Consider the following 18449-nt stretch of genomic DNA (forward strand, 5'->3'; position numbering starts at 1 on the left):
CGCAAAGGTGGAGGCCCCGCCGTCGAGCAGGACTTGGTGCTTCTCTGAGAAACCTTCCAGTGGGTGACCTTTGGGCTCCGACGAAACCAGTACCTTAGCTTTACGCCAGTCTCCAGAAGCCTAAGGAGACAGGGCAGAATCTGGTACGATAACGGGCAGGTTACAGAGGAAGAAACAAGAGCAGAAGAGAGAGGGAGAAGTCTGGGTTTCTAGATCCTCTCCTCCGTCCACTCCTGAAAAACCAGCGGCCCAGCCAAACTGCTCAGGCTCCCACTTGTCTGTGAGGCTGCCCTGAGCCCACCTCACCTCAGCTTGTGTTTGGGAAAATTTCTTTCCCTTTTTTGGGAAATGTGCCTCTCCTCCACACCCACCAGTTACAGGGTATGTGGGTGTATCGAGAAAGAAATTTCCCAAAAAAGGAAAAGCGATTTGCAAAGGTTAGCCCCATCTCAGAGCTGCCGGGGAGAGAATGGCAACAGTCAGCCCGTGGAGCGGGACTAGGCGTAACGGCTCCAGACCCAGCAGAGGTCTCAGAACGAAAGAGCCTCTGGAAGCAGCCCCTGAAGCAGGCACGGCCCCAGGGAGTGCAGCCTTCCTTCTCCTCCCGGGACCTCCTGACAACCGCCATGCCCTTGTCCGTTCCAGCCCAGGGGGGCCCGGGACAACCTTTCTCACACTGTTCTCTGGAGCCTTCCGGAGCGCGTTCTCCCCTCCAGTAAGGGCTGGAACACACAACACACCTCGTGCCTCTCCCGGAAGCTGGTTACTTCAACTCAACAAGTATTTACTAGGCCTGTGCCACCCCAGCAAGGCCCCGGCTAGATGATGGAGACAGAGACCAAGAATTATCGAGGGCCTAGTGATGGACAAAAAGTCACCATCTAGTTGATAACATTTAAACCAATGAAAACAAACAATAACATTGTATAAAAGTCAAGTAACAACTTGAAACCGATTGTGACTCGTGTTAAGGGGACAGCCCAGCCCTAAAATGCTATGACGTATTACAGGCAGTAGAGGAGCTCTGAGCAGGAGGGTCGAGGGCGCGGGCTCGGCAGGAGCGGAAGGACCAGCAGTGGCTACAGGCTTCCCAGAGCCAGGGCCGCTGATGTTAGAGACCAACCAACACCAAGGTGTGGCCATTATACAGCATGGTGGTCTGAACACAGCGCAGGAAGTGGTACGTATATGCTCCCTGGGTAGCAGCTACGCACATAGGCAATCCTCCTAGACCTGTGGACTCCCAATGTGCGGGGCCCCCGGCAGAAACCACTGCACTCCAGGAACAGGCCTACCCCATTCCACGTCTGGCATTTACCACGCCAGCCAGCTGGCTAACGCTGCCCCATTCACCTCCCCCACTCCCAGGAAATCAGACAGTGGAGTCCTTCCTCACCTCAAGAACAGGGGTGAAAAGAAAGCAAGTCAAACTTATATTTTAATTCAAAAAATAAAAAAAATTTTACACAAGCCACTGACCAGATCACCCGGGAGGGTCTCTCAGCCTTAGCACTGCTGACATTTGGGGCCGGATCGTTCCCTGTTGTGAGGCCTGTCCCGTGCGTCACAGCAATCCTGGCCTCTACCCTTAGGTGTCCAGAGCAACCTGCACAGTTGCAAGAGTCGAAGATTCCAGACGTTGCCAAGTGGCCCTGAGAGGCACAGCGGTCCCCAGCTGAGGACCATGGCTCTACTTTACGTACTCTAAGAGAAACTCCCAGCACGGCTGCGTTCAGTTCAGACAAGAGCCTGCCTGCAAAGCTCTCCCGCTCCAGGTCTCAGGACCCTGCCAGCCGGGCAGAGGCAGGCGTCTAGGCGTCGGGAAAGCTGACCTTTGGGTTGGGGCTCCAGGATTCTGGATTGTGCTCACTGGGGAGTGGCCAGGAAGAACAAGGCCCGATACGGACCACTGGGGTGGGAGAGGCCCCTCCAGCCCTTGCAAGATAGAGCCCACCTGCAACGGCCGCCAACGCTGACCATGGGCAGCTGGCATCTGACTGCCTCCTTCACCCAGCCTCTTGTCAACTGCAGGCCAGACGCTTTCCTGCAACTTTCCCCCAAAGCACTTTCCTAACACAACAGGGAAAACCCTCACACACCTGAGATGCTGCTTTAAAGGTATTTCAACACAACTGACACTGTCTTTTTTCACTCACAGAAATAACGCCTCTCTACTCCCTGGAGGTGCAGCGTCTCTGCAATGCCCACACTAACATTTCAACACTAAATGGCACACCAGGTCAGCCTCTTCGGCTCCAAGGTCATCTGCCAGAAAGTGGCCCATGGCCCAAAACTCAACTCTGGGCATCCCCCACAATGCCCTCTCTGTAGCCCACACTTTTCCCGGGGCTTCTTTTCCCATGTGGCTGGCACGGTCCGACCTCTGCCCCAGCGGCACGTGAAATAATACCCAACCAACATCTGGGTTGCTGGGAGACCAAAACGTACTGCAAGGTGTCAGTACTCACGGCTCACCAGCCTCAATTCTTTAGGAGCAGCTCTTGGGATGCATCATGTGCTCTCCATTTGTGCAGACACAAAGGCATCCACGGTAGCCACCCTCGCTTTGTGCATGTGCAACTGAGCTGAAGGGAACAAAAGACCATACTGGACTCCAGTAGACCTACAGAAAGGTTTCCTGACCAGAATAATCGGTCTCCAAGCAAAGTCCAGGGAACTCTTTTTCGGGAGGGTTCACGGTGTAGCCCAGCCTGGATGTAAGCCAGTGACCTCTGAGGCTCCTTCTCTACTACTGTTAGGGTTTGGGGGACTTAAGAACAAGGCAGCCAAGCACAGGGAGGACAAAAGTAAACTTCAAGGCTTGCAGAAGCCCATCTCCCACCCGGGGCTACGACCTGCATGATGGCCAAGCTGGAAGAGTGCAGAGGGCAGGGCCGGGTCTGCCTCCAGGCCTGCATACCTTTTCCCTGAAGGAAACGGGTATCCAAGTGAATCGGTTCCCCTGCTCCTTTTTCTAGTGAATTCTACCACACCCCACCGATGCTCACCTCCAATCTACTTCGGACCACAGATGCTTCCATGGCAAAAACCCTCTGGGGCCCATTACACTGTTCTAATACACTCACCAGAAAGAATGAGAAAGAAGGAACCAATGAGGCAATGGTTGATATAGAACAGGTATCATACCTGCTAATTCCATTACCTAAATATCATACCCACTAATTCAGCTGAGAAACAGAAAAGAGAAAGCATCACATCACAAATATTAGGAACCCCATTTGGAAATGGACTCACTTGTGGCCTTGTCACCCAGCTCTACTGACCACCCTAAAATCCAAATGTCCCAACAGCCTACAAGGTCCTTGGAGAGGACAGTTATCTCTGCTCACACTTCCAGGACCCTGCCCTCACTCCTGTAGCGAAAAGAAAATGAACTCTGGGTGGGATGGGGGTCAACCTATTTCACACAGTATGACCCGATTTTCCAGGACAGTCCCGGTTAAAAATGCTGCCCACATAAATGCACACAAACTCAAGTGGAACAGGAAAAGGTACTAAAATCTTCTGCCTTCAACCCTTCATAAAACTTGGAACTCAGTCATACTTTAGATTAGTTAGGAGAGACCGATCTCCGTAGAGAAAAACTCAGGCGACGTGGATGGAAAAAGAAAAGCCACAACAACTTTCCACCTGGTTGGTTTTCAGGTTTGCCTCTGGACCAAGAGCAATAAACACTCATCCAGCCCAGGAAGCAGGGAGCAAACCAGAGCAAAGCTGGTGCGCGGCAGGGCAGGAAGGAGCCCCGTGTCCTGTTTCAGCCACCAGGAGAAAACTGACCCCGTGGCCAGGAGGCCCCTGAAGGTCCAACAGGACGAGACTAACTGCGGCAATGGAACTGAGAGGCAGTCGTGGGACGACAGCACGTGAATGCACATGTGCTCAACTCACACACACATGCCCAGGGTCGGCCTCCCACCCGTCCCCGCAGGCCCACAGCCTGTTCTGCTTCTCGCTAACTGGCCAAGTGGGACTCCTGTCAGCCTGGAACACAGGGGCTTCCTCCCTTGCTACTCACTCGCACCTGTGACAATGCTGCCCAGCAAAGGTCTGGGTTCTCAGGGCCATCTCTCACACACACCCCAAGTTCTTCAAATTCCAGGCTCCCAAAGGAACACCCAAGCACACCGCTGTGCTCGCAGACGACCCAAGCGGAGCCGCGATGAAGGGGCCCTAGGGGAGGCGAGAGGCACGGAGTGGGCGCGGAACGACACTCACCATCTCGTCCAGGGCGTAGCGCAGGAGGCCATGCTCGTAGAGGATGAAGAACCGCCGCTGCCATTTCTGCAACGGAGCATAGAGTGGGTGGTTAGGAGGGAGTCCCCGTGCCTGACAAGCCTATGTCAGACCAATGCCGGCTCCACGCCTTTCATTTCTGGGGTAGATGGCAGGAAAAGAGGGACCCAAGGCATAAGAATGGTAATTTATTAGACAGCCAGGGGAGTCTTTTCTGTATTTCTGTATATTCTGTGTTTTCTATGTACCCAGCACAGAACTTACCACATAACGTGGTGTCAGTTTTTATTTGATGAACTGTATGGCACAGTATGGAATAACCTGAGAATGCCAGGCCCTGATCCCCCACTTCTAAAAAAAACCTAGGAAACTGCTATAAAAGGGTTGTTCCAATGACCCACAGGGAATCAGAGACAGGGAAAAGGCAGTCAGGCTCCAGTGTTCACTGAGGATAAGTGAGCAAACAAAAATCAAAAGTGAGGAGGAGGGAGACCCGTAGGAATGACTCTGATGTCCGAGGAGTGATCGATAGCGAAGGGCGCCCCTCTCCACGCTCCACCCAAAGGACAGGCCGTGGGGGCTGGCGGACCCCAAAAGCACTAACAGCAGAACAGAAAGAGCCACAAGAGCCAACGCTTTCCTTCTTGTCGGGGGGAATACATGTCCAGCACAAGAGACTCTTGGTCCCTGAACCCCAGAGATCATCATGGGGATCCATGACCTATTTTGAACATTTCAAAAAGCCCAACAAAATTCATACTTTCATTGGCAATAAGGCCACAAGAACTAAGCTATCACGCCTCTCTGCTTTGGGCCAGAATTATATCATTCGTAATAATGTTTTTCTCATCAGAAGATGGAAATGGCAATTCTGTATGACCCAGATATAAAACAGGAAAGGGAGCTGCTCCCTGGTTACTGCGGACATTGGAACACAGTCACCCCTGTCGTCCTTCTGCCTGGATGGCACAGGATGCCCAAATGGCCTTGCAAAAAGGACGTGGAAGGCTGGTCCCATGCTGGGTATCCAGGGAGAGGCCACTTGAAGTCTTCCTGAGAAACCTCTTCAAGGCTCCTATTTGGCATCTTTAAAGTCAAAACCCATACCAGAAGTCATCCTAAAGATCCCAGGCATAATGCAAGGTCTGTGGGGCACCACGGCCCCCACCCCAGAGTGTAGCACTGGGGCCAGGGGGGCAGCAGAGATCAAGAGGCAGAGCAGAGGCTCCCTCAGGGACCAGGGGACGGGAAGGAAGAGGAGCTGGAGCAATTTACAGGGTATGGGCCGCAACACCTGGAAAAGAACACGTGGAAAAGGAAAGATGGTGTTTTAACTAGTCATCCAAAGAGGCCCCCAGGCAGAGGAACAAAGTACTGTTCCGGGACAGTGTTGGTTTAATCGTCTCAGTGCTCCAGCAGACCTGGGTGCTCCCCTACTGGGCTGGGGTGCCCAGGAGAGATGGGGCCAGAGCAAAGTTGGCCCTCCAGTCCCTCATCCCTTCACTAGTGCTCATCTGCTGATCCCCTCACCTGGGAGGATAGATGAGGCAAGGAGGGAAGGAGCTAACCGGAAGCCTAATTAGCATAAAGCAAATGTTTAATGAACTGCTATTCTGCTTTTTACATTTAACTGTTTCTGGAGTCAAGCTGACCCAAGAAACAGGAGGCACCAGGTGAGAGCAGCTCCTTTTCAAGGGTGGCATAACTAGGATCATGGAGACTTTTCCTGTTGGACCTACAAGTCTGCCGAATGGGGGTTCCCTGCTGATCCTGCCATCTCACGACCCACTGTTAACTCCCCATCTCCCTTCCCCACTCCATCGACTTGCCCCTAGAAGGGTCCCTCTGGAGCTCCTCCCACTTCGAGAATTCATTCTGACAACCTTACCCGAGACCGATGTACTGGGTTGTCAAAGTCAGTCCCATCTGGAGCCAGGAGCAGCCAGCCACCATAAATAGGTTTTGCCTGGAGGAGAAAAAAGAGGGCAGAGGTCATCAGTGCCTTGGACCGGAGAGAGAACAGGTTCAGTGGTCAAGCTGAAGATAAGCACTCACTGAAACCAGAAGTCACCCCTGCTTAGCACACACCAGGCATCTCATTCCCCAGGCCGAGTCTCCAAGAAAGATGTTTGTGACCCAGAAGCTCCCGGGGGGTCTGCAGAATCTGGTGTGCAGCAAGTAACACGAAACCCAGCAGAACCCTGAAAACCTGGAGAGCACACGGACTCCTAAGAAACACGTGCCTCCCTCAAGTTCTTGATCAAGCCACCACGGTCAGGAAACAATGGTATTTTCAATCACCAGGTGAGTGTAATGCGTGCTGGGTACTAGGTGTATCACGCAAACAACAGAGTCAAAAGTCCTCATTCTAACGATACAAAAAGGCCTGGGAGAAGAGACACCGCTTTAGTGATCCCGGCTAACACTGGCCAAAGAATCACCAACTTCCCGGCTAGGTGACATTGGGCTGAAAATGCTGGGTCTCAATTCTCCCACTTGGAAGGTGGGGGTGATGATAACTGCATCTATACCTCACGAGACTCATGTGAGGACTGATGAGGTAACGTAAGTAAGACAGCACAGGAATATAAAATGGTGCAGCCACCGTGGAAAAATCTGGCAGGTCCTCAAAGAGTTAAACATAGAATTCCACACGACCCGGGACTCCACTCCTAGCTATATACACCCAAGGAAACTAGAATCAGGTGCTCAAATAAAACTTGGACATGAACGTTCATAGCAGCACTCCTCACAATTGCCAAGAGGCAGAAACAGCCCCAATGCCCACCAACACGTGAATGGATAAACAAAATGTGGCCTATCCATACAACAGAGTATTAGTAATAAAAGGGCATGAAGTACTGGCACATTCTACAACAGGGATGAACACTGAAAACATGCTAAGTGAGAGAACACAAACACAGAAGACCACATTTTGTATGATTCCATGTACATGAAATATCCAGAATAGCTAAATCCACACAAACAGAAGGCAGATTAATGGTCACCAGGACATGGAGGGAGCGGGAAAGGGAAGTGACGGCTAACAGGTATGGGGTTTCTTTATTTTTTTAAAAAAACGTTTATCTTCTTTGGGACAGAGACAAAGTGAGCTCAGGAGTGCAAGCAGGGGAGGGGCAGAGAGACAGGGAGACAGAGGCTCTGAAGCAGGCTCTGCACTGACAGCACAGAGCCCGATGCGGGGCCCAGACTCACAAACCGCGAGATCATGACCTGAGCCGAAGCTGGACGCTTATCGGACTGAGCCACCCAGGCGCCCCATTCTGAATGGTACGGGGTTTCTTTTTGAGGGTGATGAAAATGTTCTGTAATTAGGAAGTGGAGATAGATGAACGACCTGGTGAATATGTTAAAAACTACTCAACTGTGCACTTTAAAAGGGTGAATTTTGTTGTTGTTGTTGTTGTTGTTTTAACGTTTATTTATTTTTGAGACAGAGAGAGACAGAGCATGAATGGGGGAGGGTCAGAGAGAGGGAGACACAGAATCTGAAACGGACCGCGAGATCATGACCTGAGCCGAAGTCGGCCGCTTAACCGACTGAGCCACCCAGGCGCCCCAAGAGGGTGAATTTTATAATATGTAAATTGTATCTCCAAAAAAATTGTATGAGAAAAAGCCCACTAAGCACAGCGTTTGGCCTGTAAGTGCATAATAAGCATTAGCTATTCATTTTTTTATAAAGAGTTCCCCCAGCCCCCAAGACCCTGACAGTAGGAACTCAACATGAGTTAAAAGATCTAGACAGACACTCTGGCTCCACGTCCCTTTTCAGCCATACCCAGCTGGCAAAGAGCAGCTGGAAAAGGCACAACCAAGCCAATTTGTCCACTACCCTTTGGGGGGCAGTAACACAAATTAAAACCCAAACCCCTACACCCATGACTAATCTCTGGGAAAGCCTTAGGGGTCCTCTTAACATGCTTTTTATTCAACACTCTCCAAACTGGGCGCCCTGTCTGTCACACCACCTCATTTTATAGCTGTGGAATCTGTGACTCAGAGAGGGAAGGTCACTTGCCAGAGGTCACACAGCACTCCAGGGTAAGCCAAGAACCTCCCCCTTTCTTGGCTTCTGCAGGGTCCTCAAGGCCCCCAGGGGAGGCTCTGGCTTTTCATGAAAGTGAACAAAGTAGGTAAGAGGGGCTTCAGGCAAGGGGCATGGAGTGGGCTGAAGAAAGGGAGTGAGGGACTGGCTTTGATGAAACACAGGAGGTGGGTGCTGGCAGAGAACCAGGGGTTAGAGGGACACGACCCAGGAGGGCCACGGGGGAGGTGGAATGAAATTCTGCCTCGGAAAGCACAAGCAAGGAGAGTAAGGTCTGTTTTCTCAGCAAACATGAGCAGCGCCCAGCCATTCCCTAAGCCGGCAAGCGAACCACTCAGGAATATGCACACACAGGATGGATGGGTCAGGGCCAGGGGGGGATCCTGGGCCAGGTGACTTCGCTTCTTGGACGGCAGTTCCCTGACGTGTGAATTCAGGAGGCTGGACAACGATCCCGTCTGGTTTTGACTGCATGCCACTCTCCTACTCTCTGGCTGCAGGGCTTTGGGGTGAACTCCTATCATAGCTACATCTACCTGCACTTTCCCCGAAAGGAGCAGTGGGAGACCGGAGGTCCCCTCAGATCCTGGCCCGCTCCTACCACAAACCCATCACTGGCACCGTTATTCACTCAACACTTACTCGAACCTACTGTGCGCTGGCCCCGTGTACCATATGCCAGGGAGACTGGCAGCACCCGCCTCACTTTGCCACGTCCTTCTTGCTACAGACCACCCAAAGGGGACCCTTCCAGGTGGGCAGGCTGTCCCGAAAAGTGGGAAGGCTGGGCCAATGGAGGACACAGGGCAGGAAAACAAGTGCTTTACAGGAAGAGCAAGCTGGGAAGCAGGTAACGTTCCATCAGGAGCATTTACCAAGGCAAATCCACAGGGACAGAAAGCAGATTAGTGGCTGCCTAGGGCTGCCTAGGGCTGAGGGGATGGAAGGACTAGGGGGTGACAGCTAAGGGATAAAGGTTTCTTTTTGGGATGACGACAATGTGCTAAAATTGATTTTGGTGATGGATGCACATCTCTGGGAATATACTGCAAATCATCAAACTGTATACACTTCAAATGGGTCGACTGTACGGTATGTGAATTTTATCTCAATAAAGTCGTTAAAAATCATTTCCCAGTGTCAGGCAGTGGGGAAGCAGAGATAAATACGAGACTGCTCCTACCATCATAGCTGCATAGTCCCAAGTAAAAGTAAACTAGTGAGTCATTCTCCCAAACCTTGGGAGGGGCGGAGGAGGGGGCATCACTACGTGAGTTTTCAAGTGACTCTTGCCCCCGGCCCCCGGCCCCTGGCCATATTTGGGGAAACTCCATTCAAAGACACCAGGACAAAGGCTTAAAAGGGCAATGACCCCAGTCCACGGGTTTGTAGAAGAGGAGCCAGAACATGCCAGACAGAGCCTAGAGAAGGAGCCAGAGGCAGCAGGCACAGACCTGACAGGGTAGGGGTGCAACAAGGAGCTCGTAAAAGGGTTGACTTGGTACCTGGAGCTGGCTGCCACGAACCTCCAGGTGTCCACTGTGCAATTCTAGGGTCATCAGGAGACAGGAAGGTACCCGCCACCCGACACTGCCATCCAAGCAAGCAAACAGGAGGTAGGGCGGGAGCAACCGTGACGGAGGTGAGGGGCCCCCCTCCCCCCCACCCCCACGGAAGTGTGGCCTGGGGTGGAGAAGACTCTCTGGGGACAGGCATAGTCAGAGCAAAGGCATAGGGGTGGAACGAATGCGTCTGTGGGGATGGAGAGGAGGAGCCAATCTAACAGCACAAATCCCTCCTTAAAACTCTCAGGCATCGCTTACTGCGAACATCGAGACTAACCGTTTCGCAAGCCCAAGAGCCACACACCGGAATACCCCACTCTCTGATCTTCTTTCCCAAATAACCCGTGGTCCTGACTCGGCCACCCGGCTCTTCGTCCTGCAGGCACGGGAAAGGCATCCCAGGAAGCCCGACCGCTTCTCCCACGATTTCTCTGACAGCAGACCCAGCCACATCTGTATGTCCTTAGTGCCACCAGAGCCGCTCTTGTAAGGCAGCATTCCTCCCTCTCTGGCCTCATCTGCTTTGCTGGGGCTGGGCCTCCGACAGGCTGGAAGGCATTCTCTTTCTGAGAGCCCCATAATAACCTGAAACGCAGATTTTGAAACAGACAACCCTAAAGGAGCTGGCACAGGGGAGTGAGCTCTAGCAACTCAGCGGTATCCTAGCTTTGATGTTGCTTCCTGGCTGGGGCACAGGGGCAGGGGTGGGGAAGAGGGTGAAGGGGAGAGGCAGGTATTTGTTGTCGATACTGAGGATCCAAGATGCGCTGTAAGGACCCAAAGGAAGGGACTGAGTTCTGTTTCAAGCAGGCCACCCATGCTTCAAGAGGAAGCATACTGGTCCAAACCCCATTAATAGTCATGACAGGAGAGTGTCCCCCTGAGCTCTTTCTCTTCTCATTAAACTCAGCCTTCCCTCACAGATCCAGTAAACCAGAGGCCGCGCTTCTGGCTGGTCTCTAGGGAGAGGCTGTTGGTGGTCCGGCACACTCCTCAACCATAAGCCCTTTCAAAAGTGGTTACTTGAAACTTGTGCTTCCTGGGAAGCAGGTAAGACGTTAATTTGCCCTATTCCTCTTACTAAGTGCAAGTAAAACCCTGGACACTGTATATAAGAAAAACATAAGACTCCGCAAGGTGGAGAGAAAGTGGCGGAGAAGGGGGCTGGGGACTTTGAGACCTAAAAACAACATGGAGACGTGTGCCCCTGGGTTCTCTTTTTGTCTCACCATCCCAGACCAGGCATTGGAAGAATGAGCAACCTGGAAATGCCAACAGGCACAAACAAAAGCCCAATAAAAGCTGCTCTCTCTAGCTGAAGAACCAGGGAAGGAAGAACCTGGTAAGACAGAAACTTCTTAGATTATAACTGCCCTATTCCAGCCAGACATGACAGGAAAGCCTCAGACTAGCCCCATGCCAGCAAAGGCTTCCACCTTGCCAGCAAAGAGGTGCCCCACTACCCCTATCAGGAAGGTGTCGGGAAGTCAGGCAGGGAGCTGGGATTTTTCACCCCCACCCAGCAGTAACAAGGCCCCCTCCCTCACCCTGGTGGGGTGGAGTCAGAGGAAGCCATGTGGGGAGCTGAACTCTCACTCCAGCTCTGCAGGAACAAGGAACCTCTTGCCTCAGGTGTCAGTGGAGGCCAAGTGGAGAGCCTAGACTTCTACTTACACCTAAAAGATGTCAGCACCCGCCCCTACATCCCCATTGGAGAAGTGTCTGAAAAAGCCTACTGAAAGACAAGGGTCAAACACAATCCACAGTCACCTAAAATAACACAAAAACGTCCAGGTTTCAATTGAAAAATCGCCGGCATTCTAAGAACCAGAAGAGTCACAAACTGAATCAACAAAGACAACAGTGTCCAACTCTTGATTTCAGCACAGGTCACAATCTCATGCTTCGTGAGATGGAGCCGTGCACTGGGCTCTGTGCTGACAGTCAGGAGCCTCCTTAGGATTCTCCCTCTGCCCCTCTCTCTGCCCCTTCCCTGCTCAGCGTGCTAGCATGCTCGCTCTCTCTCTCTCTCTCTCAATATAAATAAATAAACTTTAAAAGACAAAAGAAAGGAAATGATAAAATAAGGAAACTTGGATCATCATAAAAGAACACAGTAAGCAAAAATACATGTAATCAGGCTTTCCCTCTCTTGAGTTTTCTACATTGTGTTTGATGACTGAAGCAAAATTATAACACTGTCTAATGTGGTTCTAAATCACATAGAGGAAATATTTAAGACAGTTACCTACAGAAGGGGAAAAGGTGTAAAAAGAAGTACTACCTGACACCACCAGTAGACTGTGACACCACCAGTGATGAGCTGTGTACATAATGTAACGCCAGGAGCAATTACTGAAAATCTATACTGAATAGAATCACCACATATAATTGATCACTAAAAAATTGATCACTAAATTGATCACTAAAAAAAAAAAGTTGAAGAAGAAAGAGAAATAATAATCAAAGAGAACATACAGGAAACAAAAAATAATTATGGCCTAACATATCAATAATTACATTAAATGTAAATGACCTAAATACAACTAAAAGAGACAAAGATTTTTTTCAAATGACCTAACTACATACTGTAAGAAATTTACTGCATATATAATGATACAAGTGGGCTGAAAGTAAAAGAATGGAAAAGATACATCTTGCAAATATTAATCAAAGGACAGCAGAATTGCTTTATTAGTATCAGATTAGAATAAAGAAAATAACCAGAGACAGAAACATTATATGGTGACAAAAGGATCACTTCCACAAGACAAAGCAATCCTAAATGTATATGCACCAAATAACAAAACTGCAAAGTAATGTGAAGCAAAAACTTCACAGAAGTGAAAGGAGAAATAAATCCACAATTATAGTCAGAGACTTCAACACTCCTCTCTCGACAACTGACAAACAAATTAAAAAATCAGCAAGAATACAGAAGAAATCAACACCACCAACAACCAACGGAATCTAATCGACGATTATTAGAACAATCCACTAAACAACGGCAGAACATGCGTTTTTTTAAGTGACCACAGAATAGCTACCATGATAGATCACATCCTGGGCCATAAAACAAGTCTCAATAGATCAAAGAACTGAAATCATAGAGTATGTTCTTTGACCACAATGAAAGGTAACAGGAAATCTCCAAACATCTGGAAGCTAAACAATATACTTCTTTTTTTTTTTTTAATGAAATTTATTGACAACAATATACTTCTTAATAATCCATGGGCCAAGGAAGAAACCTTAAAGAAAAATGTTAAAAGTAACATATCAAAATTTATAAGACACAACTAAAACAGTTGAGAAGGAAGGTTATAACATTAAAATGCTTACATTAGAAAGAAGGAAAAGTTTCCAATCAATAAGCTCCCAACTCAAGAACCTAGAAAAAGACATATAATATATATATAAAGAAAGAAGGACATAAAGAACAGAAATAATTAAATTGAAACAGAAAAACAGTAAAATCAATGAAACAAAGAGCTGGTTCTTTGAAAAGATAAAAAAACTGACAAACTTCTGGCAAGCCTGATGAAGAAAAAGGCATAAATTAAAATCAAGATTCAAATAGGAAATATCACTACAGATCCTACACACACACAAAAAAAAATATGAAAAACTCTACAAGCATTAATTTGACAATTTAGATGAAATAGACCAATTTCTTAAAATCACAGATAATCTGAATGATCCTGTATTAGGGAAACTGACATATAATTTTAAAACTCCCAAAAAAGAGGGGTACCTGGGTGGCTCAGTCGGTGAAGTGTCTGACTCATGGTTTTGGCTCAGGTCATGATCTCACAGTTTGTGGGTTCAAGCCCTGCATTGGGTTCTGTACTGACAGCTCAGAGCCTAGAGCCTACTTTGGATTCTGTATCTCCCTCTGTCTCTGGACCTTCCCCTGCTCACACTGTCTCTGTCTCTCAAAAATAAATAAATGTTGAAAAATAAAAAATAAAAAAAACTCCCAAAAAAGACATCTCCAGGCCTGGATGGTTTCATCAGGGAATCACAAGTGTTCAAAGAAGAATTAACACCATAGTCTTTTCCACAAAACAGAAGAGGAAGAAACACTTTCCAATTCATTTTATGAAGGTAGTATTAACCTGATACCAAAATCAGATACATTATCAAACAGAAAAACAAAAACAAAAAAAACCACAACTATAGATCAAAATCCCTCATGAATATGGATACAAAAATCAACAAAATATTAGCAAACGAATTCAGCAAAAAAATTAAAGAATTATATACCATGACCAAGTGGGGTTTATTCCAGGTATGCAAGACTGGTTCAATATTTGAAAACTCAGTCAATATAATCCACTATATTAACAGGCTAAAGAAAAACTATGATCACATCAATTAATCTAGAAAAAGCATTTGACAAAATTCGATACCTATTCATGACAGAAGGGAATTTCCTCAACTGACAAAGAGCATCTATAAAAACCTACAGCTAACAGTATACTTAAGGTAAATGAGAGATGAAATGCTTTCCCTCTAGGATCAGGAACTAGGCAATGATGTCCACTCTCAGAACTATCGTGCTAGAGGGGCGCCTGGGTGGCTCAGTCGGTTGAGTGTCCGACTTCAGCTCAGGTCATGATCTCATGGTTCGTGAGTTCAAGCCCCGCGTCGAGCTCTGTGCTGACAGCTCAGAGCCTGGAGCCTGTTTCAGATTCTGTGTCTCCCTCTCTCTCTCTGACCCTCCCCTGCTCATGCTCTGTCTCAAAAATAAACGTTAAAAAAAAAAAAAAAAAAAAAGAACTATAGTGCTAGAATTTCTAGCCAGTGCATTAAGGCAAGAAAAGGAAACAGAAAGCATATAGATCAAAAGAAAAAATAAAATGTTTACACATGAGACAATTTTCTATGTAGGAAAACATGAAACGTATTTTTAAAAACTCCTAGAGCTAATAAGTGAGTTCAACAAGGATGCAGGGTATAAGATCAGGACACAAAAATTAATTCTATTTCTATATATACTAGCAGTGAATATATGGACACCAAAATTAAAAATATAATACCATTTACAATCACTTAAAATAATGAAACACTTAGGTGTAAATCTAACAAAGCATGTACAAGATTTGCATGCTAAAAACTACACAACACTGATGAAAGAAACCAAAGAAGATCTTAAAAAACGGAAAGACCTATTATGTTCATAGACTGGAAGATTCTAAGATGTCAATTCTCTCCAAATTGATATACAGAATTAATGCAATCACTAATCAAAAGCTCAGTAAGACTTGTAAATATAGACAAGATTACTCTGAAACTTATACAGAAAGTCAAAGGAACTAGAATAATTCTTTAAAAATTAAAAAAAGAAGGAGGAATTCACCTACTCAATTACATGATTTATTACATATCCACAGTATTCAAGACTGTTATATTAGTGGAAGGTGAGACACATAGATCAATGGAACAGAAGAGAGAACCCAGAAATAGACCCACACAAATATGTCCAACCTAATGTTTGAAAACGGTGCTAAAGCAATTCGACGGAAGAGAGACAGCCTTTTGACGAAGGTGCTGGATGGAGCAACTGGACATCCACAGGCAAAAAAATAAAGTTCAATCTTCTATAAAAATTTACTCAAAATGAAACACAAACTTAAACTAGCAAATTGGACTTCATTAAAATTACAAACTTTTGCCATACAAAAGGCCCTACCAGGAGGGTGAAAAGATAACCCCACAGAGTGGGATAAAAATATTTGAAAACCACATAGCTAACAAAGTATAGTATATAGAGACCACTCAAAACTCAATAGTAAAAAAAAACAATCCGTTGGGGCTCCTGGGTAGCTCAATTGGTTAAGCATCTGACTCTTGATTTCAGTTCAGGTCATGATCTCACAATTCATGAGATCGAGACCTGCATCGGGCTCCACACTGACAGTGTAGAGCCTGCTTGGGATTCTCTCTGCCTCTCCCAGGCTCATTCTCTCTCTCTCTCTCTCTCAAAAAATAAACTTTAAAAACCAAAACCAAAACAAACAAAAAAACCAAAATGATCTGTTTGGAACCATGGGCAATAATACACACTTATCAGAATGGCTAAAATTAAAAATGGTGACAATACCGGGGCGCCTGCCTGGGTGGCTCAGCCAGTTGAGCGTCCGACTTTGGCTCAGGTCATGACCTCACAGTTTGTGAGTCTGAGCCCCGCATCGGGCTCTGTGCTGACAGCTCAGAGCCTGGAGCCTGCTTCGGATTCTATGTCTCCCTCTCTCTGTGCTCCTCCCCTGCTCGTGCTCTGTCTCTCTCTCAAAAGTAAATAAACATTAAAAAAAAAAAATTGGTGATAATACCAAATGCTGGCAAGAATGTGAAGTCTATCACTCACACATTACTGGAGGCAATGTGAAACGGTACAGACACTATAAAAAAGCTTAGTGGTTTCTTAAAAAAATAAGCATGCAATTACCACGTGATCCAGGAATTGCACACCTGGGTATTTATTCCAGAAAAATAAAAATTTGCATCCCACAAAAACTGTACATTTATGAACGGTTATAGAAGCTTTATTTGTAATAGCCAAAAATTGGAAAACCAGATGTCCTTCTGATGGTTGGTAAAAGAAACTGGTACTTAAATAAAAAACGTTGAAAAAAAAATTAAAAAAAAAAAAAAGGGGCGCCTGGGTGGCGCAGTCGGTTAAGCGTCCGACTTCAGCCAGGTCACGATCTTGCGGTCCGTGAGTTCTAGCCCCGCGTCGGGCTCTGGGCTGATGGCTCAGAGCCTGGAGCCTGCTTCCGATTCTGTGTCTCCCTCTCTCTCTGCCCCTCCCGCGTTCATGCTCTGTCTCTCTCTGTCCCAAAAATAAATAAAAAACGTTGAAAAAAAAATTAAAAAAAAAAAAGAAACTGGTACAGAGGCGCCCAGGTGGTTTAGTCAGTTAAAGCCTCCGACTCTTGATCTTTCTTAGCTCAGGTGTTGATCTCAGACTCGCGTGTTCAAGCCCTGAGTTGGGCATGGAGCCTACTTAAAACAAAAACAAAAAAACAGAAACAGAAACTGGTACATAAACACCACGGAATACTAGTCTGCAGTAAAAAGGAACAAACTTGATATATACAATCTGGGTGAATCTCCAAAGAATTATGATGGGTGCGGCGGGGGGGGGAAACAGTTCTGAAAGGCTACATGTTATGTTAATTCCATTTACATAAAATTCTTGAAATGTGCAATTTATAGAAATGGAGAACAGATTCATGGTTGCCAGGGGTTAAGAGACAGTGGTAGAGGGAGGGCAGGAGGCTTGACTGTGAGGGACATGCAGGGATAGAAATGCCTTGCATCTCGACTCCATCAACGTCAATATCCTGGTTCTGACATTGTACTATAATTTTACAATGTCACCACTGGGGAAAACTGGGTAAAGTGTAGGTAGGATTGCTCTGTGTTATTTGTTACAACTACATGGGAAACTACATTTATCTCAAAATAAAAAGTTCCATTAAAAAAAAAAATAGACACACCTGTTACTTCCTGCATACTCCCCCTCCACCCACATACAGGCATTTAGCCCTGGAAAGAGACCCTCCACAGCCCCAGAGCACAAAGGCTCCAGCCATGAAGACCTCTGTAGTCCACAAGGGTCTTCCCCAGCCAGGATGGTCCTCCATGGCCCTCAGCTGTGCTGCACGAGCTCCAGTGGCCTTTCCAAAGCTTCTCCCGGAGGCCACACACACCCACATGCGTACGCCCTCTTGGGCCTGTCTACTTGACCGTGGCGAGGTTCTTCTGCCCCTTTCCCTCTCACCATCCTCCGGGCAGTTCTGGGTTACATCAGGGAAAGCCCAACTATCTCAACTCAGGCCAAGTGGGCAGGCTACAGGCAGCGGAAGACGCAAATGTCCCGGCCTGCTTTACACAGCATTGTCAAGCTGCCACACTGATGCTTCCCAGAAACATACAGGCCTCTGGACACAGCCGTCCGATCACAATCAGCTCCAAGGCATCCAGAACATTACATGCTCGGCTTTCGGCAACACGTGGCCTGTCTGAGGCTAAAAGAGCAGGGAAGTCAGTGATGGATTTCTAACAGGTGGTTAACCTCGCTTTTCCTGTCCTCAGATTCACCCACCCTGAGTGTACGTGGTGTTGAGAAAGGCAGTCAGACATATTGCACAATATGACACCGGAGAGCGAGCACCCAAAACTGTGGATACAAAAACGTGGGTCCCACCCTTCCCTGCCCTTGATAACATCCCATCCTCCTGAAGGCCCTCTATGGTCTGGTGTCCCCTTTCTGTCCCCTACACAGGCCCCCTCAAAATCCCACACCCCCTTCAAGTACAGGAACTGACCCAAAGCCAAGTGTTTTTACTGAGAACTTACTGTGGCTGCCGCTGCCATTAATCCAGGACACTGCCACCTCCCCCTTCTCTGAACTGCTCTGTTATACTTACACCTCCCAGGGGAAGAAAAATATTCCAGGCCTCTGGGCTAATGCACAAGCAGTTCTCTGTGTAGAGGGCTCTTTGCCCCATTCTGCTCACCCTCCCAGGTTCCAAATCTCCCGACCCCAAGCC

At 47.5% G+C, this 18449-nt stretch overlaps 1 protein-coding gene across 9 annotated transcripts in view; it reads right to left on the reverse strand.

Moving 5' to 3' along the window:
* Positions 1-18449, reverse strand: part of LOC122485062 (myosin phosphatase Rho interacting protein) — a 154630-nt gene that overhangs the window by 113930 nt on the left and 22251 nt on the right. For all 9 annotated transcript variants that reach the window (XM_043583353.1, XM_043583354.1, XM_043583352.1 and 6 more), the window contains exons 2-3: positions 6143-6220; positions 4237-4302 (exon numbers count right to left, since the gene is read on the reverse strand). In XM_043583353.1, the coding sequence (XP_043439288.1) occupies positions 4237-4302; positions 6143-6220 (144 nt within the window). The remainder of the gene's footprint in view (positions 1-4236; positions 4303-6142; positions 6221-18449) is intronic.

Source organism: Prionailurus bengalensis, chromosome E1 (assembly GCF_016509475.1).
Source record: "Prionailurus bengalensis isolate Pbe53 chromosome E1, Fcat_Pben_1.1_paternal_pri, whole genome shotgun sequence".
Classification (NCBI taxonomy): domain Eukaryota; kingdom Metazoa; phylum Chordata; class Mammalia; order Carnivora; family Felidae; genus Prionailurus; species Prionailurus bengalensis.